Source organism: Bombus flavifrons, chromosome 12, assembly GCF_040668555.2.
Source record: "Bombus flavifrons isolate JBK064 chromosome 12, iyBomFlav1_principal, whole genome shotgun sequence".
NCBI classification, from domain to species: Eukaryota; Metazoa; Arthropoda; class Insecta; order Hymenoptera; family Apidae; genus Bombus; species Bombus flavifrons.
This window is the reverse complement of record NC_138453.1, coordinates 12,687,666-12,711,765: the sequence shown is the minus strand read 5'-3', so window position 1 is coordinate 12,711,765 and position 24,100 is coordinate 12,687,666. Positions and strand designations below refer to the sequence as shown.

The 24,100-nt window shown below is 40.0% G+C and overlaps 2 protein-coding genes and 1 non-coding gene across 8 annotated transcripts in view; 2 read left to right on the top strand and 1 right to left on the bottom strand.

Moving 5' to 3' along the window:
* The first annotated feature begins 5,056 nt into the window (after window positions 1-5,056).
* Window positions 5,057-7,157, top strand: LOC138185502 (MD-2-related lipid-recognition protein). Its single transcript, XM_069124481.1, has 4 exons — window positions 5,057-5,206; window positions 6,184-6,309; window positions 6,500-6,669; window positions 6,978-7,157. Exons 1-4 carry the CDS (start codon window positions 5,104-5,106, stop codon window positions 7,059-7,061), a joined length of 483 nt encoding a protein of 160 aa, XP_068980582.1. The 5' UTR covers window positions 5,057-5,103; the 3' UTR covers window positions 7,062-7,157.
* Window positions 7,158-7,466: 309 nt separating this feature from the next.
* Window positions 7,467-7,548, bottom strand: TRNAS-CGA (transfer RNA serine (anticodon CGA)). The gene has a single exon. It is a non-coding gene; the product is annotated as a tRNA-Ser (tRNA).
* Window positions 7,549-9,969: 2,421 nt separating this feature from the next.
* Window positions 9,970-24,100, top strand: part of LOC138185425 (echinoderm microtubule-associated protein-like 2) — a 31,809-nt gene continuing 17,678 nt past the window's right edge. For 3 of the 6 annotated variants that reach the window (XM_069124368.1, XM_069124363.1, XM_069124362.1), the window contains exon 1: window positions 23,039-24,077. Coding sequence is in view for 2 of the 6 variants with exons in the window: in XM_069124365.1 (XP_068980466.1) it covers window positions 19,762-19,807 (46 nt within the window). In the remaining 4 variants the exon portion in view is untranslated. Of the gene's footprint in view, window positions 10,530-19,582; window positions 19,608-19,702; window positions 19,808-23,038; window positions 24,078-24,100 lie in introns of those variants that run through there. The other 3 variants (XM_069124365.1, XM_069124366.1, XM_069124364.1) reach the window with 3 other exon arrangements.

Sequence of the window (24,100 nt, the reverse complement as noted above, 5' to 3'; positions counted from 1 at the left end):
GTTAAGCGACAAGGATTATTTGCGTTTCTGGAGATTCCGTTATTCGTCGACTTGCTTTGCTTCTAATTTTGCTTCCGTAATTTATTATAAATTATTAGTAAAGCGAGCACATCGATACGCGTACAATACTTCTTATGTATTATCATGTATAATTGGCTGAATCGTTGTCGGATATCTCACGTATCCGTGATATACGCGACAAATGCATAAAACAGCGAACACAAACAACAACAAATACAAAGAAGCGTTCTAGGAAAAGTATCGTCTATCTCTATACAGAAAAGAGGTAATCGTTTAATTAACGGTAAGAACAATTTTTTTTACCGTTGACAGTCGATTAAACGAACGTCCAATTGTAATAACATTAGCGTAACTTTTTATTTTCTACACCGCACCGTACAATTACGGTTAATCGATCACCTAGGATGGTATGGATAAAACATGTTTTCTTAGGCAGACCGTGCGTGCGCTGGATTTGTTTTCTTGCGATCGATCGGTCCGGGTCGGTGGAACGGTTCGACTCGATCGTCCCGATTGAGAACAAGCTCGAGCAGTTAACGTGAACACGCATTGAGAACGAGAAGCAAAAATAGATTTGCCAAAGAGACGGGAGAACGTCGCCGATGAAGTGGTGTGTGGTGTGTTGGTGGAGATTGTCATTCGAGGAAGCGAGTGAAATTTTCTTCCCAAGTGTGATAACGTTTTGACTTGTAACCATTCAACCACTATTATTTCAGCTTTCCAGCTAAATATCTCGATGTTTTTTAAACTCGTTATATCCAACGTTTTCGATCGCATGGTCGTAAATGATTTCACGTTTTCTATGTGTTGCGTCTCTAAGAGATTCTTGCGATCGATGTAATTTGCCAAATTTTTCTACGTTTCTACGTTTCTACGCGATATCGTTGCGTCTACGCGATAAATTTCTAGTTGCGATCTCGTTCAGCTATTTATTTGCGATTTCCTATTTCTTTTCAACGATCGAACCACAGGTTTTCCTACAGTTTCTCGGTAAGGTTTTAAAGAATGAAACGATCGGACGGTAATTTGCAACTGGAAGTAAATAAAATAAAATCGCGTTGGAAAGCATCGGGGGTTTCGATATAGGTTTACTTCTCGAAAGAATCGATCGTTCGAACAAATGAATTTGTCGTCGTGTGAAAAAGCTGGAAAAACAAGCAGTTTCGATTACGGTCAAACGACCACGCACACACACAGGAGCGCACGCGCGCGCGCATTACGGTGATACCAAAGAATCGATACCTGCTCCTCTGTAATGACGATTGCTCCAACAAGGACAATCTCACTGCGAATCATGCGGATTATGTAAAAAGATGACACGCCGCTTCGGTTCTCAATCGATATCAACGATTGATATCGAATTCACGCGACACGTGACTTACAATTAGCGTTAACAGTAAATTTCACATTGATTTCATTAATCGATTAATAATATTCGTAGGTTCGATAAGTATCTGTTACTAAGCATCGTTACATGTTGCACCTTTCTAACAGTTATTTCTACGTCTAGTAATATATCTTTATGTCATTGAATTGATTTTCTAGTTGGTGCTATTCGACACTGCCCGATGAAACTTTTACAGTTTCTGACGAACGTCGATACGTCTACGCCGAATTCTGTACAGTTAATCGTTTCTCAGAACGTTTCGTTAACGTCACGATTAATATTTGTATTATTATAAGTTTATTATTATTTTGTTAAATCTTGTATGTAATAAATAAGTGAAGAGAGCCATACGATGGTTCAATAAATCGTTTATTTAATAAATTATTTACACACGCTAGTTCGACGAACGGATCTGAACGAAATATGCAGCATTCCAATATTTCAAAGCATATACGCGCTTGATTTAAGCGTTTCCAATACGAATCGAGGAGATTGTAAGTATCTTTGTGTGAAAATTATGGAAAGCTAGAAAAATTGCCAACGTTTTCTCTGAAAATGATTCGAATTATAAACGATCGTTACCGAAATTGTTACCGAACAAAATTTTGTGACCGAATGAAATTGAATTTAACTGTAAAACGTCGTATTTTTCCAACCCTTTCCTAAAGATATTCGATCAGCCTATAAATTTGGAATATTTGCTTTTCTGCTGAAAAATTCGTATTTTGCCGGCTGTTTATCTGCTATTTGTAAACTGCGAGTTGTTTGCGACCAATCTTGTTCGCGATTCGTACGCATCTCCGTCTCTATCTCTGTTTCGTTTGAAAAGTAAGAGCCAAAGCGTGCTGTCCACGAAAACATATTCTATTCTAAATTCTAAACTATCCGCCGACTAGTACCTTGTGAATCAACCGGTTCTTTCAATTGAATAATTGCATATTAGCTGTTATAACGTACGGTGTGCGGCGTATGGACCAAGTGATCCACTATTACGGCCTCAGCCATCGGACTAGCTCTAATCGACACTGCGAATAATAATTATTTCGTCTATCTTGCCCATTTACATTTTACGCCATCGATCCTATCTTCTTCCAATTGCTCGTTCCAACCGCGGTAAACGCTTCGTTGCTTGGTCGCTCGAGTCGTTGCTTCTCCGACATATCAACGTCGTTGTTCAGTTTCGGCCGCGAACGTCTTTTCTCGTTCGACAAAATGTTAAATCAATACTTCCTTCCGTGATATTAATTTTATTAAATAACCGAAGAATCTCGCTGTACGCGCTAGAGGCAACGTAGAAATGAATTTTCTTTTATCAACTTATTTTTCTTTTATCAAAATATTATTTCCACACTTTCAATTTCCTTTTTATTTTCTTTATAACCGGTTTCGCTAACGATAACGATATAATTACGTTCTATGTTCAAGCACGATGTGATCACGTTTGGATAGGTTCGACGTGCAGCAAAGTTACAAAACGCCAATAGGGCATGGATCGCACTTTGAGAAACGGTGGCCTGATTCTGTACAAACTGTTACAAGGTTGCGTCATATTTTTGGCCCGAGGGAATTAGAATTCAAAAATTAGGTGAAACTATGTTCGAGGTAAGTAACAACGCGAAGCTTCATCCCAGTTCTCCCGTAGAACTTTCCAAACGTTAATGCTACGAGTTAGATAGTTTTACCGACTTCAGACTTCAGTAGATACACGCTTCGGATCGTACCGATTACATTTTTAGTTCGATCTTTTACAAATCTCGCGTTTCTCTTACTCGCCTGACACCCTAACTAGACACTAGTTAGACCACAAAGTATACATTTAGGTGGTATGCCTATGGACCGCCACGTGAAACATGGAAAGAAAGGCGACGATTACTCGTCTTTGATTTTCTTATCGTAGCTATTCTTAATTACGTGAATTATTCTACCTTTCGAAGAATTTGCTAGTGACGATCTCTGTAGTGTAACGGATTGGAAGGCAAAAGATCAGCATTCAGAGGGAATCGTAAACCATCGGTTTAGCCAGCCGAAATTCGTTTAACGCTTATTTAACTACGTTAAATACGTTTTACTTTTGGATTTTCTTCGTTGAATCACGTACGAGAGTGCGGAAAGATTGGCGGAAAAATTGACCGTTTCAATGGTCGGAATCGTAACGGCAGGTGGCGGCGACGCCTAAATGACAAGTAAATGGACGTTGAGAGGGTAAGACGGATCTCATATTTGAGATTTCGGCAGAATCGGCGGCGAGACTGAATTCCGGCATGGCCGGGCCACTTTTATCAGGAAATGCACAATTTAACAATTGCGTCCAATTATTTTTCCAGAGGTCTCGTGTTTGATTGGTCATCCGAGGTTGGCCTCGGTCCGCGGCAGCCCTTTGCCGGCCTTTATGCTCGATCCGCATAGCGACGCCACTCGAACGATCGTCGAACTCTTATTTCCGGCTCTGATGGTTCAAACGTGTCTTGTATTATATAGGCTTGTATTATAATATATATATTGTATTATATACGGCGCGTACTTATACTCGTCGAGAATGCTACTTTCTGATGTTCGAAGCATGTAAAAAGTGGCGCGATCGACTGCATAATGGAGTGGAGGTTGGAAAGGGATCAAGCACCAGGAATATGGAAAGTCGGGAATTTCGACTAAGATACCTCGAACCGCTTCGTCGAGCAAGATAACGATTCTCTTCTCTTCGATATCGATATAGAAATGCCCTTAACGAGAGTTTGCTCTTATATGCGAATAATACGAAGCGGTTGCCAATTAGGAAAAGTATGTTAAAGAAACTTTGAAAGGAACGCTGGCGAAAAACTTGCATTAATATTTCTACGAAAATAGAAAGGTTTGTCTTGTTACAAAGTTTTCACTACCGTGTAAGCAAACGGATATTCGTACTATTCGCGTATTTACTTACTTAAATTAAATAAATTAAATCTAATAATCTACTAATACGCAAATTTATATGCTACAGCAAAGGAAATAAATGGAAGAAAATGGAAGAGAAAGCGAAGATAAATATTTAGTCGGCGATCGATTATGAGAACTGGGTTTGACGATTACGGAAACGCGATAGTCGCTGAATCAACGGAACAACAGTATAGCGTGATAACAACGTGCGGTTGCTTGGACAGCAGACGATACAAGCGTGTACTCGCTACTTTCTCGTTGCTAAAGCATTTTACACACCGCGAGACTCGCCTCGCCGCACGATCCAAGATCAGATCTCACGCCAAATGATCTCGGGTATCGTGTTGCCTACTACTCGTCCATCCCGATATTGCCTCGTCCGCTACTTAACCATCATTTACGTATCGTTACTAGCTTCGACTCTTACCATTTCAATCGGAAATCTAGTTAACGTAGTCGATTCTTCGCCTGGAACGATACTTGCTGTATAGAAATTTACCAGCTGATACTTTTCTCTCGCTTATCCGCCTGATCAAAGGGTACGCTCTTTCTTCCTTGCGCGCGATCGCATTTGTATCAGGGATACGTACGTATAATGGTTTCTCGCTAGACGCAGCGAGACGAGTCTCACCGTGTGTAAGCTACTTGAGATACAATTTCAATTGACCTATGGCCCCACTCTTGAACCTTCCCTACTCCCCTCGACAGTCGTACACGTTCTGTTGATAGAGCAGAATCGTCGTCTTTCGTTCGCTTCACATCGCAACGACCGTCCATCGAGGATGAACCGAAACAGTGCGCTACTCGTTTCCCTCTTCTTGTTCGTGGCCTTGTCCATGGTCTATGCGGAACTCGTGCCGTGGCGGCAGTGTCCTTATCCTGATCGTGAGTATGGCTCGTTCGATTCTACGGATCGGCATTCGAATCGCGTTTCCTGCGAAATAGCGAAATTTTCGAAATTTCAATTTATTCGATTCGAAAAACTACAAGTTTTTAAAACGCGAAACGGTGTAGCGAGTCTAACGAGCGAATTTTGTCATTTGTTAATTAACTATAAATTATTGTTGACTTTTTTATTTTAGCGCGGCTATCGCGCTATATGGTATACGTAGTTGAGAAAAGTTTGCGTTTTAAAAATAACAAATCGATATTAAGTTTTATAAGAAACTAAAGGTACAACCAAGTAGTATAAATAATGCTGTGAAGTCGATAATCGTAAAATGTTGGAAAAAGAAAGAAAAAAAAAAAGAAAACGTTCAAACGTTTGAAACATGTAAGAATCGTTGCCCGGTAAAAAAGGAGAACACGACACGGCTTTTGCCTTTATTACCTATTTATTTTGCCCGTTTACGTAATTCCTTGTATGCGATATATTCGTTTGAAATCGTAATCGCAAATAATCATTTATGTATTAAAAATCTTTAAATTCTTGTATTTACTCAAAGGTCGTAAAAACGCGAGTAGTTTCATAGTGATTCTTTGCAACTTCTACGTGCCGCATTTTGCCCTCTATCCACCGAATAGAAGATGTTAGATTTACAAATGGTACATAGTACATCGAGATAAATGTAGTTGATTAAAAAGTTGATTCAACGGCATATCGCGTTTGACTATTTCGTCACAGTTTTATAAACAACCGTATCGCAAATATGAATATATATGTGCATATATATAATAATAAGCTTGTCGCTATATCGCGTTCGTAGCAGGAAGAGATGCGATAATCAGCAAAGTATATATTTATAAACGTTACAGAAACATCACTGATGAGAACTTGGAGCTTGGACTCGATTTCTCACATTCTACGTAGTAAAAGTTTGTCAGTCGATTAACGTCGAGAATTTATGCTTTTCTTTTTATAGCCGATACTCAGTCGAATTGCACTATTCACGAAGTATACATAGATCCTTGTAAAGAAAGTGCAGAAGGAAAACCATGTAAATTAAAAAGAGGAGTCGTTGGGAATATGACATTCCACTATACACCTTGTAAGTATTGGTACTACTATTCTTGTTTACGACTCAGGGACAAAAATAATGTAACGCGACAAACGAAATACGACATGGCAGTAACACGGTTCCGTCTTTACCGAATTTAACGTTGTAAATCAACGGATTTCAAGAATTTAGTTCGAAATACCTTGTGAAAATGAACGACTCTTCGTTTTCTATTTCCCAGCTTTCTCGTCGGAAAAAATACAAGGTCGAATTTTTTGGGCAAGTCAGGTAATGGATATTCCATTTTTGGGAATGAGTCCCGATGCCTGTTTATCGACTTCTTGTCCGATCGAAGCGGGACAAAAGAATACGTACCACGTGGAAGTACCAATTTTAAAGAAATATCCTGTCGTAAGTAGACGAAACTACGTGTACATATGTATCTGTAAAACGATATACGTAGCTCCTTTGGTAACGTACTGTCTATCGATTACGTTTCAATTAGATACGCTTTTTAAAATCGTCAAACTTCTCTATGAATCGTCCTGTGTATTTATTACTTTCGACAACGTGTTATTTTCTTGTACTTAAGGCGCGAACGTATCTATGAAAGTAGTTTCAGTTTAGGTATTATGCATGCCTCATCGTGCGTACAGTACTGCTACTAAATTATACGATCGTGTCGATTGTGTGTTAATTAGAATTTATTTTTACTTCAGCGAACGTACGATCTTAAATGGAAAATCTGGAACGAAGAAGAGCAAGAATGTTGTTTTATGTTTCAAATTAAGATAACAAAATGACATTGACTACGTGTGATTCACCGTCTTATTGCGTTTAATCTCGATTAAAATTTACCATTCGCTAACTTAATAAAATAAACGAACAAGTATTGATAAGAGTTTGTTTATCCTTTCCCGTTACATACGTACTTACGTTATTAAAATGTCTAGGATCAGTCGGTAACAACTACCGCCTAAAATAGCTCGTTAACTATCGACTATGAAATACGAGAGTTAAGTTAAAGGAAGAAAATACAAAGTACGAAATACAAAGACCACGTGCTTTCGTCGTGAAATTAATATTCTCGTATACGTGTAAACGGTTCCACGCTGTTACGTACACATAAATTTCAACAATGGCTGCTTTTTTTACAAATAATTATGCGTTACGCTAGGTAAAAGAAATGACGGAAAAAAAGAAAACACCGCTGCGGATAGGATTCGAACCTATGCGGGAAAAACCCATTGGATTTCGAGTCCAACTCCTTAACCACTCGGACACCGCAGCTTACGCCACGCTCATTCGTAACGTTACTTTATTCGCAAATTATAATATCGAGAGAAATAATATCGGATAAAGCTAAAAGTCCTGCGAATGTTCTTTCGAAATCGTAATCTACATAAAAAAGTAGAACAGTCTCGCATAGTATATTCCGTATCTATTTCATTTTTAGATGTTTTACGGAAATTATTGCAAGAGTATCGAAAATTTAAAAAAGGTACCGTATCGGAATCGAACGGTGGCTAAAAATAACTTTGATTACGAGTTAACCGGAATGATCGTTATCAGGATCGATGATCAAAATCGTTTTGGTCATTGGTAATCGGTATTAGTACGTACATACGTTTACAGAAGACATTTATATCGACTGTGGTAATATTCTCGCTTACCACATTCGTGTTACCATGTGCGACGTGTTATCGACTCGGTGCAGAATAAGAGTGTGCAACGAGATTCGTTCGTGGTGCAACGTTGACAGTGATTGGAATTAAAACTTGACAAATTACGGCAACAGAAATAATGTTTCATATACACGTACGGTGAAATAGATTGTCGTCAAATACGCTTGTTAAATACATCAAAATTTATACTTTTGCGATCGATATGGTCGTTGATTCGATAAACATCGATACTATTATTATATTTATAGAAGAGATTTTCTCTTGATAAAACGAACGAAAATCAATACGTATACGTGTACGTATACGAAGCGGGCACATGCGACGTAAGTGGATAATTATTTCTCATAGATGCCTCGTTTATTTCGCGGTAGCGTAATTTCAGTTAAAATACTTTATTTTATTTATTATATTTATATATGTTAACAACTTTATTATATTCATACGCATATCGATTCTTTTCTTTTTTGGTTTAATTCGCCAAACGTACGACACTGCTACGAACCGATCGTTTCCCTTCTTTGTTTTACAAAATTATATAGCGTCTAAAAATGACGCAAAATATGAAGTCATCTTTGCGGACCGATTAGCGTCACACCAAAGATGGTGATCGTCGACAAAATTCATCGTGCATTATAATTCGATCGTTCTATGTTTTAATAGTAGACGAATCGCTGCTGGAACTCGAATCCAGTGGAATCGAATCCAGAGGAATAAAATCGTTGTGGAAGTGGACGGATTCGGTGGATCCTCGTAACGGATAAACGCACGGAGAAAGGAAGATAAGTACTTTCGGAATGCAAAGCGGTCTGTCGAACATTTGAATAAGAGTTGCAAAACTAACTGGCCACGCACAATATCCATCGAGTAGCCCAACAAAGGATACACTTTTACCCGGCGCACGAAAGAAAGTCTGCAAACGCGAAAGGAAGCGGTTCGGGTGTCTGTAAGTAAGTTAACGAGTAGATACGTAACCCACGTTCGATACGATACGATTCGTTTCGACGATTCTGCTCGATCCTATTCTATTTCTCCCACGCCCGCGGATCTATTTCGGTCGATCTGTACGCATAACTAATTACGTGCCTGTCTCTGTTATCGTATCTGGCCATTGGACGGAGGACAGCTTTAGGAAGTGGTGAAACGTATATTTCGGATATTTTTCGCTCTCGAATAAAATAACGAATAATCTATCATGTACGTTAAACGATAAGTAGAGATGATTACACAACGTTCGTCATACCCTTAAGGGCAAGTAACAACGTTTCTTCGCGTTTTTACTTTATTTCGTCGCTGTCGATTTCATTTTTCTCGAACGTTGCAAGCGAAAGCCGATCTTTCGATCGTTCGTTACCAACGAGGCATCGTTTCAATGGTAACGCGATGAAAGAAGAATAGGTTTGCCGTTTGAACGTTGCAGGTGTTGATCGAATACGAAGTAACACACGACAAGAATGCAATGAATTTAATAATTCGAACGAGCCATGGACAGCGTTACGGGAGGAGAATTTATAATTAATCGGAACGCGCACACCGGCTCCTACATTTATTATTTAAAATTTAATTGAAACGAGAACGAAATTCTAGAAGAAAAATACTATTACGTCGTATTACTTAATTATCTCTTATTGAACTTGAGAGCGTTATTCGAAAAAGACGTATTACGTGAAACCGATCTACTTGATCTTGACATAAAATAAAATTACTTTAAACAAATTTTGCTTGTATTCGTGTGACAAGAAAAAAAAAAAAAAAAAAGAGAAGAGATGGAAACGAAAGAGGAAGATACTCGTAGCGTGGAGCGTGCGATAGACGTATCGGGAAAAACGGAGTTAAACGCGGCGTTAATTTACGCGAGAAAAAAAGGAAGAAAATAAAGTAAATCGAGAGCAAAGTATATTTGGAAACCGGTGAATCGTTTTCTGTCGCAATGGTACGTCACTGCGTCGGCTCACACCTGTTGCCCTGAATAGAACACGCGGGTGATACGTCACTGGCCGTAAACTGTTGGCACGGCTCACCTGTTGGCCTCAACAGTGCTTGGCTGGGTTGTTGAGCGTGCGGTTCCTTTCGCCCGGCGCTGCTTCGCGATCGCTTCGTTATCGCGTCTCCGTGGTCCCTTCGTGGTGCGTTTCCGTGAGAGTTTCGTACGAATCGCGGTTTCGAGTCGAAGAAATCGCTGGACCGTTGGGATTTGGCGTTTCGCGAATCCGTGTAAAGGACAAGGGCGACGGCATCGCTAGGAAGCATCGACGACGCCCAGAAAATTCAAAACGGAAAACGACAAACGAAGAACGCGTCGATCGTTTGGTAGGTGGTAGAAAAACGAAAAGAAAGGGGAAAGGGGAGAAGAGCAACGGCGGCAGGGCTTTCCACGGATTCCTGAACGCCGTGAATTCGCCTCGAGCCGGATTGTATGCAAATACCTAAGGAAATATCCGCAAGCTTGTTTCTGCCTCTGTCCGACCCCACCAGCCTCAGCCCCGGCTATCGTGTCGTTATTTACGCTGCTGACTAACGTTCCTGTCTTCCCGTGGAAGAGGTCCACTCCGTCCGATCGTGCATACCGCACGATCGTTTCGCACACAGGTAATGCAATGCATCTTTTTTCTTTTTCTTTTTGCTCCTTTCCGTTTCTTTTCTTTTCTTTTCTTTCCTTCGCTTTTGTCTCGTTATTCCTTCTACGTTTCTTTCTTTCTTCCCTTCTTTCCCTTCTTTCCCTTCTTTCTCTTCTTTCTCTTCTTTTTCTTTTCCCGCGTGTTCGTCACGCGTTCTCCGTAGATCAGCCGAATCGCCGTTACGTTCGAAAGAAACACGGATATTTATTCAACGGCGACCAATTAGCGACTGTGATTATTACAAAACTATTATCGATCTGAGATTTGGATTCTTTGCATCTTCTCGCGATCGAGTTCGATGCACGATGCGCATGCATCAGCTACCACGTTCGTCAGATTACCGATCCAACTGAATTTTCGGTATATATCGTGTATGTGTGTAGATATACGAAAGGCAGTGCGCTATTCTTTGACCTTGCGATAGTATTAGATCGATAGCGTTTACATCTCGTAACAATGCGTATTCTTAGAGACAAATTCGAAGCAGCAAGAACGTACGTATGTATCAATATAAGTTGTTTCGTATATTCGTTACCTTGTCGACTCGGAGAAGACTACTGGACGAGAACTGTTTAGCGTAGAATTTGTACTTACACACGAACGTACAACGCGTATAATGAACGATGAAAAGCCGACGAATTACGAATTTAGTCTATATCGAATAAGTTTCGTTTCTCGCGGATGATATCTTTATGAAAGAGAAAGCGAAAGAAATCTCGGATTCGGATGGCATTCGTTCGTTTCGGTTGAGCAAAATAATTTGCAGAAAAACGCGCGTCCGAACGATAAGAAAGCGAATATGTAATAACGTTGATATTATTCGCTTCGTTGCTCGATTATACGCATCGTTGTTGGATTCAGAACGTTATCTGTTGTAATTACGCGAAAGACGATAACTCGACATCGATATACGCATAAAAAGACGGTGACGCGCGTGATTGTTGTTTGACAAGTGCTTGCCGCAATAGGATACGGTTGACAGAAAGCATAACGTATTGCGTGATTTTCTTACACACCCGTCTTTAGTCCTTTACCCGTGTGAAATTCATTTCGTCAGCGAGGCTGAAAAGGTGAAAGTACAATTCCCACAGCTGCCAAGGGACTACCACGCTCTCAACTTTTCCCTAAAAGTAATTTCGAATCGACGTCGTTCGCCGCGCCGTGAAAATAATCTTCGATCGAACGTTATTCCTTCGATACGAGCGTGTACTCGTTCGCGTAAAAACCCTGGACCGTGCGGTTGCAAATTTTCCAGCAAACGACATTCCGTGATCGCCGAGTCAACATTCGCGTCATAATGTCGACTCGACACGGATCGTTAAGGATTTATACGTGCATTTTCATTACGTTCTTTTCTAGTTTCTTTCGTATTTCTCAAACATTTGACGATTTCAACTCTTTGTCTGCCATAGGCGTACTTGTATACGTACATGCATCTAAACGACTATGCATTATGCGTAAACGAACGTCGTCCAGATAGCCTGTACGCTCGACGTATGCTTGATCGGTTCAGAATTATCCGCACGCTCCGTTCATTACCACGTATTTGCGTTCGGAGCGTCGATTTTCACGAATGTTTTATAGATCGTCACAGCTGTGTGTAACATTCATGGTTACTCGTATGTGATAACGAAATGACGACAGCCATATATTCGGACCGAAATACACCACAACTGTTTGCCACTTGCGATCAACTCGCGCACCACTCGTAGCCGCGCGAGCAAAAAATTCACCGTCGAGTAACTAACTAATGGATAAGTAACTAATGGACTCTGCGGACTGTGCGAGTGCGTGGTATGTGTAAACTGAAATAAGAGCACGTTGTCGTCACCGATTTTCGACCAACTATCGCTAGGATCCGCCGTTAGAAGCGTGCCGATTCGATTTCGGCAAGTTTGAGCGTGTCCACGTCTTTTCCAGACGGACCATAAACAAGATATCGTCTCGAGGTGAAGATACAACAATTTTTTAATCAACACCGTTACGTTCCACTTTTTCTCTTTCTTTTTCTTTCTCTTTTTTCGCGCTACCAAACACCACCGATAAGAGTCGCACTCTTTACGCGTCACGACTCGATGTAGTTAGGTAGAGACAATGGAGAGAGAAATTACAACGCCGAATGTCGTGAGAAATCCGGCAGCACGTTGTTGGCTCATTGTCAGAACCAGTGCTCGTAAATGGCAAAGCGGTACGCTTCGAATCTTGTTCGCTTTATTTTTCGCAAAACGCTTTTATTTCCACGTAGACCGTGTATCGAGCAACGAGACGAAACGATAGATGGCAATGCTTTTTCACTTTTTCACAGTTTCCTATATTCGATGAATTAACTTTAAATCGAGGACTTTATTTTACCCGGACATCGGTAAGAGACTTTTTTTTTTTATTCTCGGAAACACTGCAAAGAAAAGAAAATCTGATGTATGGAGAATCTGATTGTCTATCGAGGGGTACACGTTACGAAACCACGGTACTAAACGATCGATATCGTTGTATGTCGTATCGATATTGTTCTCCTATCTTTAGTACGAAAGATACGTAAGACACGTAAGCCCCGTTTTCGTAATGGAGAACGGTGTTTGGCTGCTCACGATAAGTGTCAAGGTTGTTGGAATAGTGAATCACAAGGCGCTCGTTTAAGGCGTTTAGATCGTCGAAATTGCGTGGAAAATTGTTGTAATCCTGCGATGATGCAAACAAAAAGAAATACAAGGAAGAAGTACCGGCAGGAAGTTCATTGTTGAGAACCTTCGCGATCTAATCGTGCCGATACGTAATAGGAAGGAATTGCAAATGAAGTTTTTAAAAACAGGCTGCGTGGATATTGGACTTAACGATGACACGTACATACTTGAATACGTACGCAAATTTGTATAGAGCGAGTTTCGTCAAATTAACGGGCAACCTAGTAGATACTGGAACAGCGTTTACGAACAAAGCCTGAGGTTGGTTTGCGATTAGTCGCGATAAAGATCAACGAACGCTTTGGCGCTTTTTATTTCCAGCCGAAGCGGAATTACAGCTCGACACACACCATCGTCCACCTTTCATCGAGAATCGTTCGTCCGTACGCCTTCCGCGCCTACAATTACTCTAGTCTCGTTAGCGATCTATTTCAAAGGAAAATGACTAACATCGTCGTTTACTAAAATATTACTAAAATATTAATTTGTCGTTTAGAATAATCGTTCAAACGACACGATCAACGTGCCGATCGCAAATTCATAATAAAACACATTTTGGAGATAATAGCAATAGGTAGTTGGAACGATGCGATCTTTGGCAATTATCTTTCAAAGGATAAACTTTACGCGAACTGCGGCTTGAGCTTTTCGTTGATTTCTAGTGGCAATAATTCCATCTATTTGACGGAAGAGTTGAGAAAAAGTAGAATACTGATTTTCTGTGAAACACCGGCGACCACTGGAACTCGTTCTCCATTCTCCGGAACGAAAATTTAAATTGCAATCTCAGAATGCCGCGGTAGCTATCTTGCGAGTGAAGACACCTTGAACAATCAGCAGTTAAATCTAACATAAACGTTTAACGATATAATTTGGGTGTACGTGCGTAAAATACCCGAGACACGTGAGATAGGCTGTAATTAAACGAGGTGGGCTTAGAAAGCGCATTTATTAAGATCTTTGTTCGACCGTTCATTACCTAACTATTCGTCCTTTTACCATTATCCGTTTGAATCGCATTTGTTCGCGTCACTTTGTCATTTTCTTTGAATTCATTTTTTTTTTTCAAAATATAATCTGTCTTTTTTGAGCGGCAGTGCGTTGTGACAATTGATGGCGTGTTACGCGAACAAACTCAAACTAGAGCTCGTACACATAGAACGCAAGAATACATTTGGGAAAATACAGTATTACGTATTTAGTTAGTATCGCTGGAAAGTGGACAAGTTTCGACAGAGTTGGCGCATTAATTCCGTCGTCGTCGACACGCGAATGCACGGTTTGCATAGCGTTGCAGTTTACTGACCTTGGCGTTACGTGCACCAAGGCGTGCGTTTCTCGATAAGCAACTCGGTAAATCGATGAACTTAAGATAGTCGTTAGAGACACGTTTCGAATATACCGAAAAAATCGTCTTAACAACCGGTCGAATAGTTATAAATCAAAACGTGCAGTCGTAAATTAATTCCGTGCTGTACGTGCAAGTGCATAGTTTGCATCGCGTCGCAGTTGAGCGACCTCCGAGCGAAGTAACGATGGCGGTTAAATTCACCTCATTGGAATTTCAACTATTCTATCGTAGGACAATACCAACGCGGATGACAATAAAGTTCTCTTCATTTTCGGTACACGGTACGTACATAATACGTAGGTACTAGCGGGTATAACGTTATTCTCACTTGATGCTGCGATTTTATTATCTGTGTCGTTCGCAGAAAGGGCCACAACTTGCCTAACTTTTCTCTTTTATTCGCTACATTGCGTATACGTGTTTCTTATTCGCGCAACTCCTAGTCGAACGCAACGTGGGACGATAGCATTATGTAAATTTCGCTACTCTATCCTATCCTCCGTGTTAATGACACGGTAGCAAGGGACAGATAGCCAACGTGGAATCAAATTTATGCAAGTATAGTCGTCATCGACTTCTAGCTTCTAATCACGAGTCAACGTCACGCGTTTCCCACTACGTGCGTCGAATCCTAGACACATCGATAACGGTCTATACGCATATCAAACCAATTTTTGCGTTAATGTCGATCGACGTTCAATGAGTTGTGCTCTTTAATTAACATAATTGTAAATCGTTGTAAATTGTGCGTTGAGATCAGGGAGAGAGAGACAGAGAGAGAGAGAGAGAGAATTACGAGAGATGTCGTGTAATCGAACCCAGTTTGAAAAATGTTCAAGATAATCGCGCACAATCTCAGTAATAAAACGTATCTTTCATATAAACTCTTATACTCGTCGAGTCGTATCGTGATCAGAAGACGTTCGTATAATTATATACCTATTTCGAATTGATTGATATCCGTGACGCATACATCGCAACGCTTTCAAGAAGGTATCTTGACGAGTACGGCGTCGTATTGTAACCATATGTCTCGATAATAAATAGCAATTACAACCGCCTATATGAAACATTAATTAGGTTAACGTGCCACTTTAACAATTTCTTTTCTTCGATCGATCGAGGAAAGCTCGTCACTTTCCAAGACATGGAACTTTTGTTCCGATACTGAGTCGTAACTTTGAAACCGATACTTTCACGTATTTGTACAAATATACTTTATTTATCGCGATATATAAAATGTTGAAAAATTTCTTATACAAGGCAATGGGTTGAAAATTTCTCTTGCCTGTAAGCAGCTGCAATTGCATCAAGGTCGTTATGTTTGGAAGGCCGATGCTATTGGAGTATTTGCGCACAATTACAAAAGTCTGTCGCGAAAATTCGATACTTCTTCGTACTAAGTGATGTTTAAGGAAATGAACTCTGTGTGTGTGTGTGTGTGCGCGTGTGTGTGTGTGTGTGTGTGTGTGTGTGTGTGTGTGTGTGTGTGTGTGTGTGTATCACTAACGATAAGAAGATAGGATACGATCGTTCGAAGTTAGACATCGAGACCCTTGGAACCATCGCTTCGCCGGTCTTTTCTAATTCTAATATTTACTTTGACATTTAATGTTACGTTTGTGACGCATCGATCTCGAAAAGAATTGAAAAAGTAGAAATTTGTTATAACATATAAGCAACTTGGGAGGGACAGTTTAATATCATTTTCATATAGTATACCTAACCCCAACCTGCTTAAAGTTCGATAGAACCAGCTACGCGAATATTTTTCTCTGTGACGGTTTATTTTCAGTGTCTGCCGCTTTCTATGTTTTATTTTAAACCGCTTTCAAGGTCTTAAACAATCGCGTAGAGTACATAATCGAGAACTCGTTTTTAACTCGTATTCGTTTCTTTGCAAACTTACGGACGATTTTAATTTTCAAACGATTTTCAAATCAGCTACGCGCAACTGAAATCGAATAGATTCGAACGAAAAGCGTACACAGTTTTTCGGTTATCGTAGATAATGGAAAAGGAGTCGCGTTCTAAGTGAGCGCGAGACCAGGAAGACGTAACGCAACTGCGTCTACGCTTATATAAGGTGTTCCAGATTAATTAAGATGCTTCATTAAGTCTAATGAATATACCATCTGCGTGTTGCCGCAACGAGAAACTCCTCCGTATGATTTTATCATCACGGAACCATATTGCAAAATAAGCGAAATTTACAACATCGAACAACTTGGCTTTTCGTAAATTTCTCGATTTTATTAATCCATCCTTTTCGTTGCAAGATCGAGAGATAAACCATCTAATTACGTAGGATTACTCGTTAGAAACATTTATTTTTCGTTTATTCTCGATACGGTATATAGAGAGCGAAGATCAAAGGAACGAGCAAACAGGGAACAGACTTTTCCCATTCTCGTCGACGAACGTGATCTACTTTGAGCGCGTAGTCGGTCTGCCTGTTAGCTAGCAGGAATCGCGCTTAACGAGACTGGCGAGTTTTATTCGAGCCGAGCAGGCTATATCAATGCGCAGCGGCCACCATTCATAGCGTGGTGACATCAATTCGCGTGAATGCAAATCCAGTTTATCATTAACATAATCCGATGTCCGCCGAGAGATTGTCATTCGTTGTTCGACTTACGTAAGGAAGAAAGTAAGGAGAGAAGTATGCGCGGCGGGGCGATTGAGAAACGAGAATAAACGATAAAAGGGAAGGGCCGTTCCAGACGGCGGCCTATCGGACGCGTGGAGGAATCGTTTCGAACGAATGGCGGTGGTGAAAATGACGATACGAGTAGAAAGCAAGGAAACAAGCACGTGCTTACTTATAGTAATTTCTTTACGGTTGCCGGTCGCTAAATTGGGCCGGTTAATTACTACGTGTTAAGAGCGTAACAGTACAAGTAACTTATTATAGATACAAACGTAGACACTGTGTATGTACGATATATTGACGCGTGTTTTGTGCGCGCGCGATTAATCGCGGAGGTGTGCCTCGCTAATTATCTAACTTTACTTTAACCTGACTTGGTTGAAATCAGCGTAACGCGATAACGATCTCGACAGAGAAAGGAAAACGTAAGAAAAAGGAAATTTCTATTCATTCGTTTTTTAATTATCGCATTGCCGCAGTAAGATCGACGCGCGAATTCGTTGTCGATGTATGTCATAACGGAGATTTATTAGAGGCAGAATGAAACTCTTGTCGAACGTTCCTGTCAAAGGATACATGGAACCGAACACCGGCGAATCTTAACGCTGACTTGATATCGAGGTTGCTTACGAACGGCGAACCAATTATCCGCGTCGCGTTTAAATGCGCGCATATAAGGAACGAACGCGAAGAGAGACGCGCGTGTGTCTGTTCGCAGGCTGTATCGTAAAATAAGCTTCGTGGGGGCCAGTCTTATGCACCAATAAGGCAGCATTCTGGCCAGGTCAATGCTTACTGGTTTTGCGTTTCAGCTCGTTCCCGCGTCTCTTGCTCTTTCGGTCTTTCGACGATCTCCGCTTCGAGCGAAATGCTTGCCTACACTGCTCAAGTACATTGGTAGAAGGACTCCCCCGAGCAAAAGGCTTCCTTCTTCGAAGGATAAGCCAGCTGTTTCTCGATACGTCCTGATTCACCACGGTTCTCCTCCATTCATCGTATCGGCAAACAATATGACTCGTTTTCAGTCATTCCCCGCTACCATTTTATTCCTTACGAACCAAATTCCTTTCGTTTCGTCCAATTTGATAACCCTTCTCGTCCCATGCTATCTTCTTCCTCCGACAGATTTTTCGCGACTGTAGTCAAGAAAGCGATAAGCAGTCGCGTTTCATTCGCGCGAATCACCAGCGAAATATTATTTAGCGATTCAACGCGATTTAAGAAGAAATACGCTTGAATGTAAATAATCTACTTACGTACGTACGTACATACGTACGAATACGATATTTTAGACATTTTAAAAATCGGGCTACGGATATCTGGTCCGCAGGTCTACAACGTTCGACATTCTTGTACATTTATCATTTCGGGTCTCGACTATCCGGCATGCCTTAATTTAAACGGTACACCCCGGTCCCGATTGAACCGGTTAATCGAGGTTTTACGAGCCGAGCAGCGATGGAAACTTGCAACGTTTAAACGTGATTAATAATTGATTTTGGTCGTGCTTAGAAGAACATATGTATTATAAATCAGATATATCCGATTGTATCTCGTTTATTTTTGAAAAGGTTGTATAATACCGTCCAAAGTGGAGTAAAGTGTTAATGTAGCGAAAAGATTCTAAATCGAATCGCGTAATCCTGCATTTACATTACAGATAAACATTCGGTTTCCGATAAAAGGAAATATCGAATATCACGTTTCGCCGTTAGATAACAGATGCTTTAAAAACGATTACACTCATATATACGTACGTATATAAGTTGCGAAGAGAGAAAATTGCCAGTTTGCCGCATCTGAATTCACGATAATTAACTCGATAGACTTTCTTCTTCTATATATTATACACGTGTGTGTGTGTGTGTATGTATGTATATATATATATAGAAAGGAACGCAAGCGCGAAAGGTGTAACGCGTCCTAGTTTCTAAAGCAACTTCACCTGGGTTCGCGATCGCGTAGCGCCATTCGTTTTCATTGATCAAGGTCGCGTCGGGTTTCTATTCTTCCTCTTGCCAGGAATTCAATTCTCGAGTAGAGACGAAGAAACGTGGAAAAAAAAATGAAGCGAAACTTTTTCAAACGTACGATCTGTAAGAATGCGATCGATTTCTGAGACTGCGTATTCGTTTCAGAGAAAATCGCAAACGGTTTAACTTTCAGACGTTTCAACGGGGCTTTCGAGCAGTCACTCTCGACTCTCTGTGTTCACTTGAGAGTGATACTCTCGAGAGCTAGCTCACGATAATTTTACTCTCAAATGGACACTCGGGTTTAGAAAAAGTCAAGAGAACTTTTTCCCGCCGTCTTTTTGTATGGAATATAACGGTCGCTAAAAACAAAAATATAATTATCGTGGTACATGTACGTATATTTTGCTACGTATATTATTATTATAATATATTAGAATCAACGAACTCGATAAGGATATAGTCGATCTGTAATGTCTCTTCTTTTAGATACGGAGTCTTCAACGAAGGAGCAATATCAGTATGAAAAGAAAAATTCGGACGCGACGATGCACGTGAACGGGCATACGACACAGGACGCGAAGCCAGAAATGAGTAAGTTTTTTTTATTGCATACGTATTCACAAGCAAATACGTTGTACGTTCTTTGGATCGTAAATTACATATTCTAACTATATAAACACGTTTAAGGGAATTCTTCTTTTAAAAAATCTATTTTACGATAAAATCCCTATTGTAAAAATGGGTCTTCTAGTCGATGTCTGCGATTCTATTTGTACTTATTTGTGATTAGCAAAACTTGCGTCATCTGCGAAGAAAACGTACTATCGCGTTGACTTACATAGACCATGCGTATATATAACACGAAATCTTTCCATGATAATCGGTAAATTCGAATAAATATAGTCGTAGATTAATAAGCTGTTAAACGATAGAATCGATACTGTGTGAATTTAATTAGAATTGAGGAATCCAGGAGCGGATACATTGGAAAATTACCGGAGGTAGGAAAGAGCAATTTTCGTAAGATGATCGAAGAAGAAGATAAAAAGAATTTATTTGAGGATAAGGAAACAAATATCAATATCTGTTAGACATGTATGTAACTATGGATTGGAGGAGACGATTGGAGCGGCGCGTTGCCGTAGAAATAGTGAGCCGAACGTGCGTCGTAAATGCGGAAAATAGATATTGTATGGTGACCGGTGTCACTTGTTATATAAGGCATTGAAGGTAGCGCGATGACGTTATGCGAAGGTGCGCCATGCTCATCCTGTTCTTTCGTTAATATCGATCCCACATTTCGCTTCTCTAGTCGACGATGTATCGTAACGTTGTAACGGTGCTTGGCTGGAATTTCGCGAAATTTCAACGTTCACCAAGCACCTGAATTCGGTGGAAACGTTCGACGTTTCGATGCTTCGTCGAGTTTGTCGAGCATCGGATCGTGTGGCCGGAACGTTTGGTCTATGAAGCGTAATCGAAGCCCCGTTGTCGTTACCAAGTGTGCCAATCTCGAATTTAAATTCCTTTTGTTCGGGGGAAGAAATTTTCGATCGATTAATTGATCTCATCTTTGAATAACGTAGCTGTGTTTTTAACGAAATAATAACGAATATCGTACAACCGATCGTTTCCGATAATCATAGTTTCCTATATATTATTAATTTACGTTCATACTTTACGTTTTATATTTTAATCAATTATGTTAGGATACAACACCGTATTAAGATACGTGATAAATAACCAAAGTAATAATAATGCGATGCTATTGTGTTAGTAATAACGTAAATCACTAATTGCGTTAGATTAGAACGAAAATTGGTGTAATCTGATAGCGACATAATTAGAAATTGTCGATATCCGGAGACAGTAGACGAGATAAGTAGTATATATATAGCTGTATATTTGCGTAACCTTCTTTTTGGCTATTAATATACCTACATACATCGAAATTAGCTAGCATGGCCACTGAATATTCTACACCTACGTAACGAAACGTTTGTCTAGACTAAAAATATCATCGGCAACCAACAACAATTCGCTATTTTGCCGTTCGGTTGCCAACGTAACGACAAAATGTATCGATAAAAACTGAACTTTGTTTTTACACTGACTTTATTATTATATCGTAATTTATATATTATATACTTGTATATATATATATATATATATTGTATTATAATTAGTGTATCAGTTTGAAAATCAATTTCAACTACGTTACAACAACGTTGTACTAAGCGATAATAGATAACTTGCATAACTAGATGTCTGCGTTAAAAGGGTCGTATTAGTTGTGTTCGATACTCGTGGATCAATAAATGGCGTAATGGAAGCAACGCACGTTCTTTAAAAAACGGACAATGCAGTTGTTGCGAAGAAGTTGGTAAAGAACGTGTAACAAATATCGGCTACCAGATGTTTACGATAAGTATCGACTTTCGGAAAAATTCTCCCTTCTTACAATCAGAAAATTTTCGCCGGTAATCGTCTCCCGTTAGATAGTTTATTATACTCTTAGCCGCTTAAAATAAAACTTGTCTGTCGCATGGAAAGTTTTGGTAATCGGTTTACGATTTCGATAGAGCTTGACTCGTTTTGCAGACTGCGTGATCCGGTGGAATCGTGCCGGAGGATGACATAACCGAAGTAATTTTTAATAGAACGACTCCGTCGATATAGGACAAGATGATTTCAAAGAATAGCTAGGGTGTGTCCGATAACCAGGATGCGACTCGTTCATTAGAGACGACCCCGAATGATAAATCGAACGCGTCTAATCTCATCTCCGGAAATGAGTAGAGTCGTTTGGTTTACGTTTATGGGATAGGTTTCTCGCGATCAAGCGAACAAACTTCGTAACGAATATAATATAAATGTCGATATCTATCTATATTAATTGACAAATAAAATATCGAATATCCGTACAAGTTCTCTGCTTGTCTCTGTTCTCAATGCAAAATGTTTTAAAGACTTAATACTTAGACTTTAATACTTAGAAAAGGGTGTATGATTAAAAGGAAAGCTTGGTTAAGTTAAAATCTTGAGTTGGAATAGACGTTATTAGCGCAATTAGTGCTAGTGGCATTAACGCTGATTAAGACGAAAGAATACAAAAATTTAACAAACTCTGGCTAAGTAAAATCGTCGTACGTAAATCGTCGAGCGTCGTAAGTCGGTCACTCGAGTTTTCGTACAAAATTGCCATTTGGCAAAAGTGTGTCGCTTACTTCAGGGTGCTTTATGCGAATAATTCATTCGCGCTTCGTCATCTCTAATCTTAGACTGATTCAATTTTAAGTCATTGCCGTTGTACAATATCGTACTATCTTCAAATCGATAACGGAGATTGAAACTTGCTATTTAATAAAAATTCGTATGATCATCGATTAATTACAATATAATTAAGAAAGATGCCCGTTCAGCGTTGTAAAAGATACGTTTTTAACCGGGTTTCGTTAAATTTACTAACTCGTACGTTTTGTCAAATCCTAGGAGGGGAACGTTCTTTCGTCGCTCCTCGAACTACGTACGATTTGAATTCTACGTATCCACTTTTCACCCTCTACACCGACACCGCTAGAATTCAAAGAAACAGTAGGAAGGAAACAAACAGAGAAAAAAAAAAAAAAGAAAAAACACGTAAAATACGGGTGGCCGGTGCGCTCGCGCGTGTTTGTGTTTGTTTGTGTGTGTGTGTTTGTGTAGTTGTCAGTGGTATCGTGACCCCGGTGAATGGCTCGCGTAACGTAGCCGAGTCATCTGGATCATCTGGAGTATCTAGAACGTATTGATCGCGGCTAAGCAGCTGTACTCTCGGGCTGACAGTAACGTTGGGGCGACCGTACGGAAAACACACGTGTACGCGTTCTCGCGACGGAAACGTCCTTGTCGTCGGTGTTATCGTCATTCTGCTAGCTACGGGGAAACTCGAGGGAAAGTGCAAAGCCCTTTGTCTCGGATCGATCCAAGCGATTTCCAAGTACCGTTGCGGTCGATAAAAATGAAAAAAAGCGGAACGGAACAGGTCGAGTCGCTGGTTCGTTGAAACGCGATTTTTCCTTCCTATGCTTCTCGGGTAAACAGATGGTTTAATATTCGAAAGGTTGGATCGTGGTTCCACGCGAAGTCGTGTTTTGTACGGTGTTACCGGGAAAGATTCTGCGAAGATGCGGATCAGTGACAGTGAATCTTTGGAATTTTTATGTTTCGGTGTTTTCAAGGTTCCGCCCCTTTTTCGTAATAGTTTTTAACGAAAATGTAGTTTATATTTATAATTTATATACACGTAGGTACATGGCGATTTTAGAACGACGGTCCGTTGAATTTTCAATGTCCGTTTTCGTCTCGGTACTTGTACAAATTTTGCGAACGTTTTAATAAGAATCTGCTTCGCGGAAAGGCAAATGACTTTATTTGCGGCGAAAATGCAGATCGCAAAAGATATATTTATATCGGTGTAATTATTATACAAAACGAAGAAAACGATTTAGAGAGTAGAATAAAAATAATTGAAACGACCATCGTTCCAAACGAATGCTGTTATCTGGTGTAATAAAGATGTCAAGCAAAACTTTCCCAGATCCGAATAACAGTAGTACGTAACACACGTATTCGTACAATACATGTATATCTCTCTCGAATCGTGGAATGACAACTATAAATATAAATAACTGTTTGAAAGTTTGATATAACGTGGAATAGTCGATCGAAATGTTTAGCCTTAGAAGTAAACGTAATTTATTCGACGCTTATCTTTTGAAAATGGAAGGGGAAATACCAAACGCTTCTTCGTCTATCCGTGGAAGATATAGTTTTATATAACGCTGATATTATATTCTCGAGTCTGATGATAGAATAGCAAGTAAGTAGACGTCTGTCGTATTA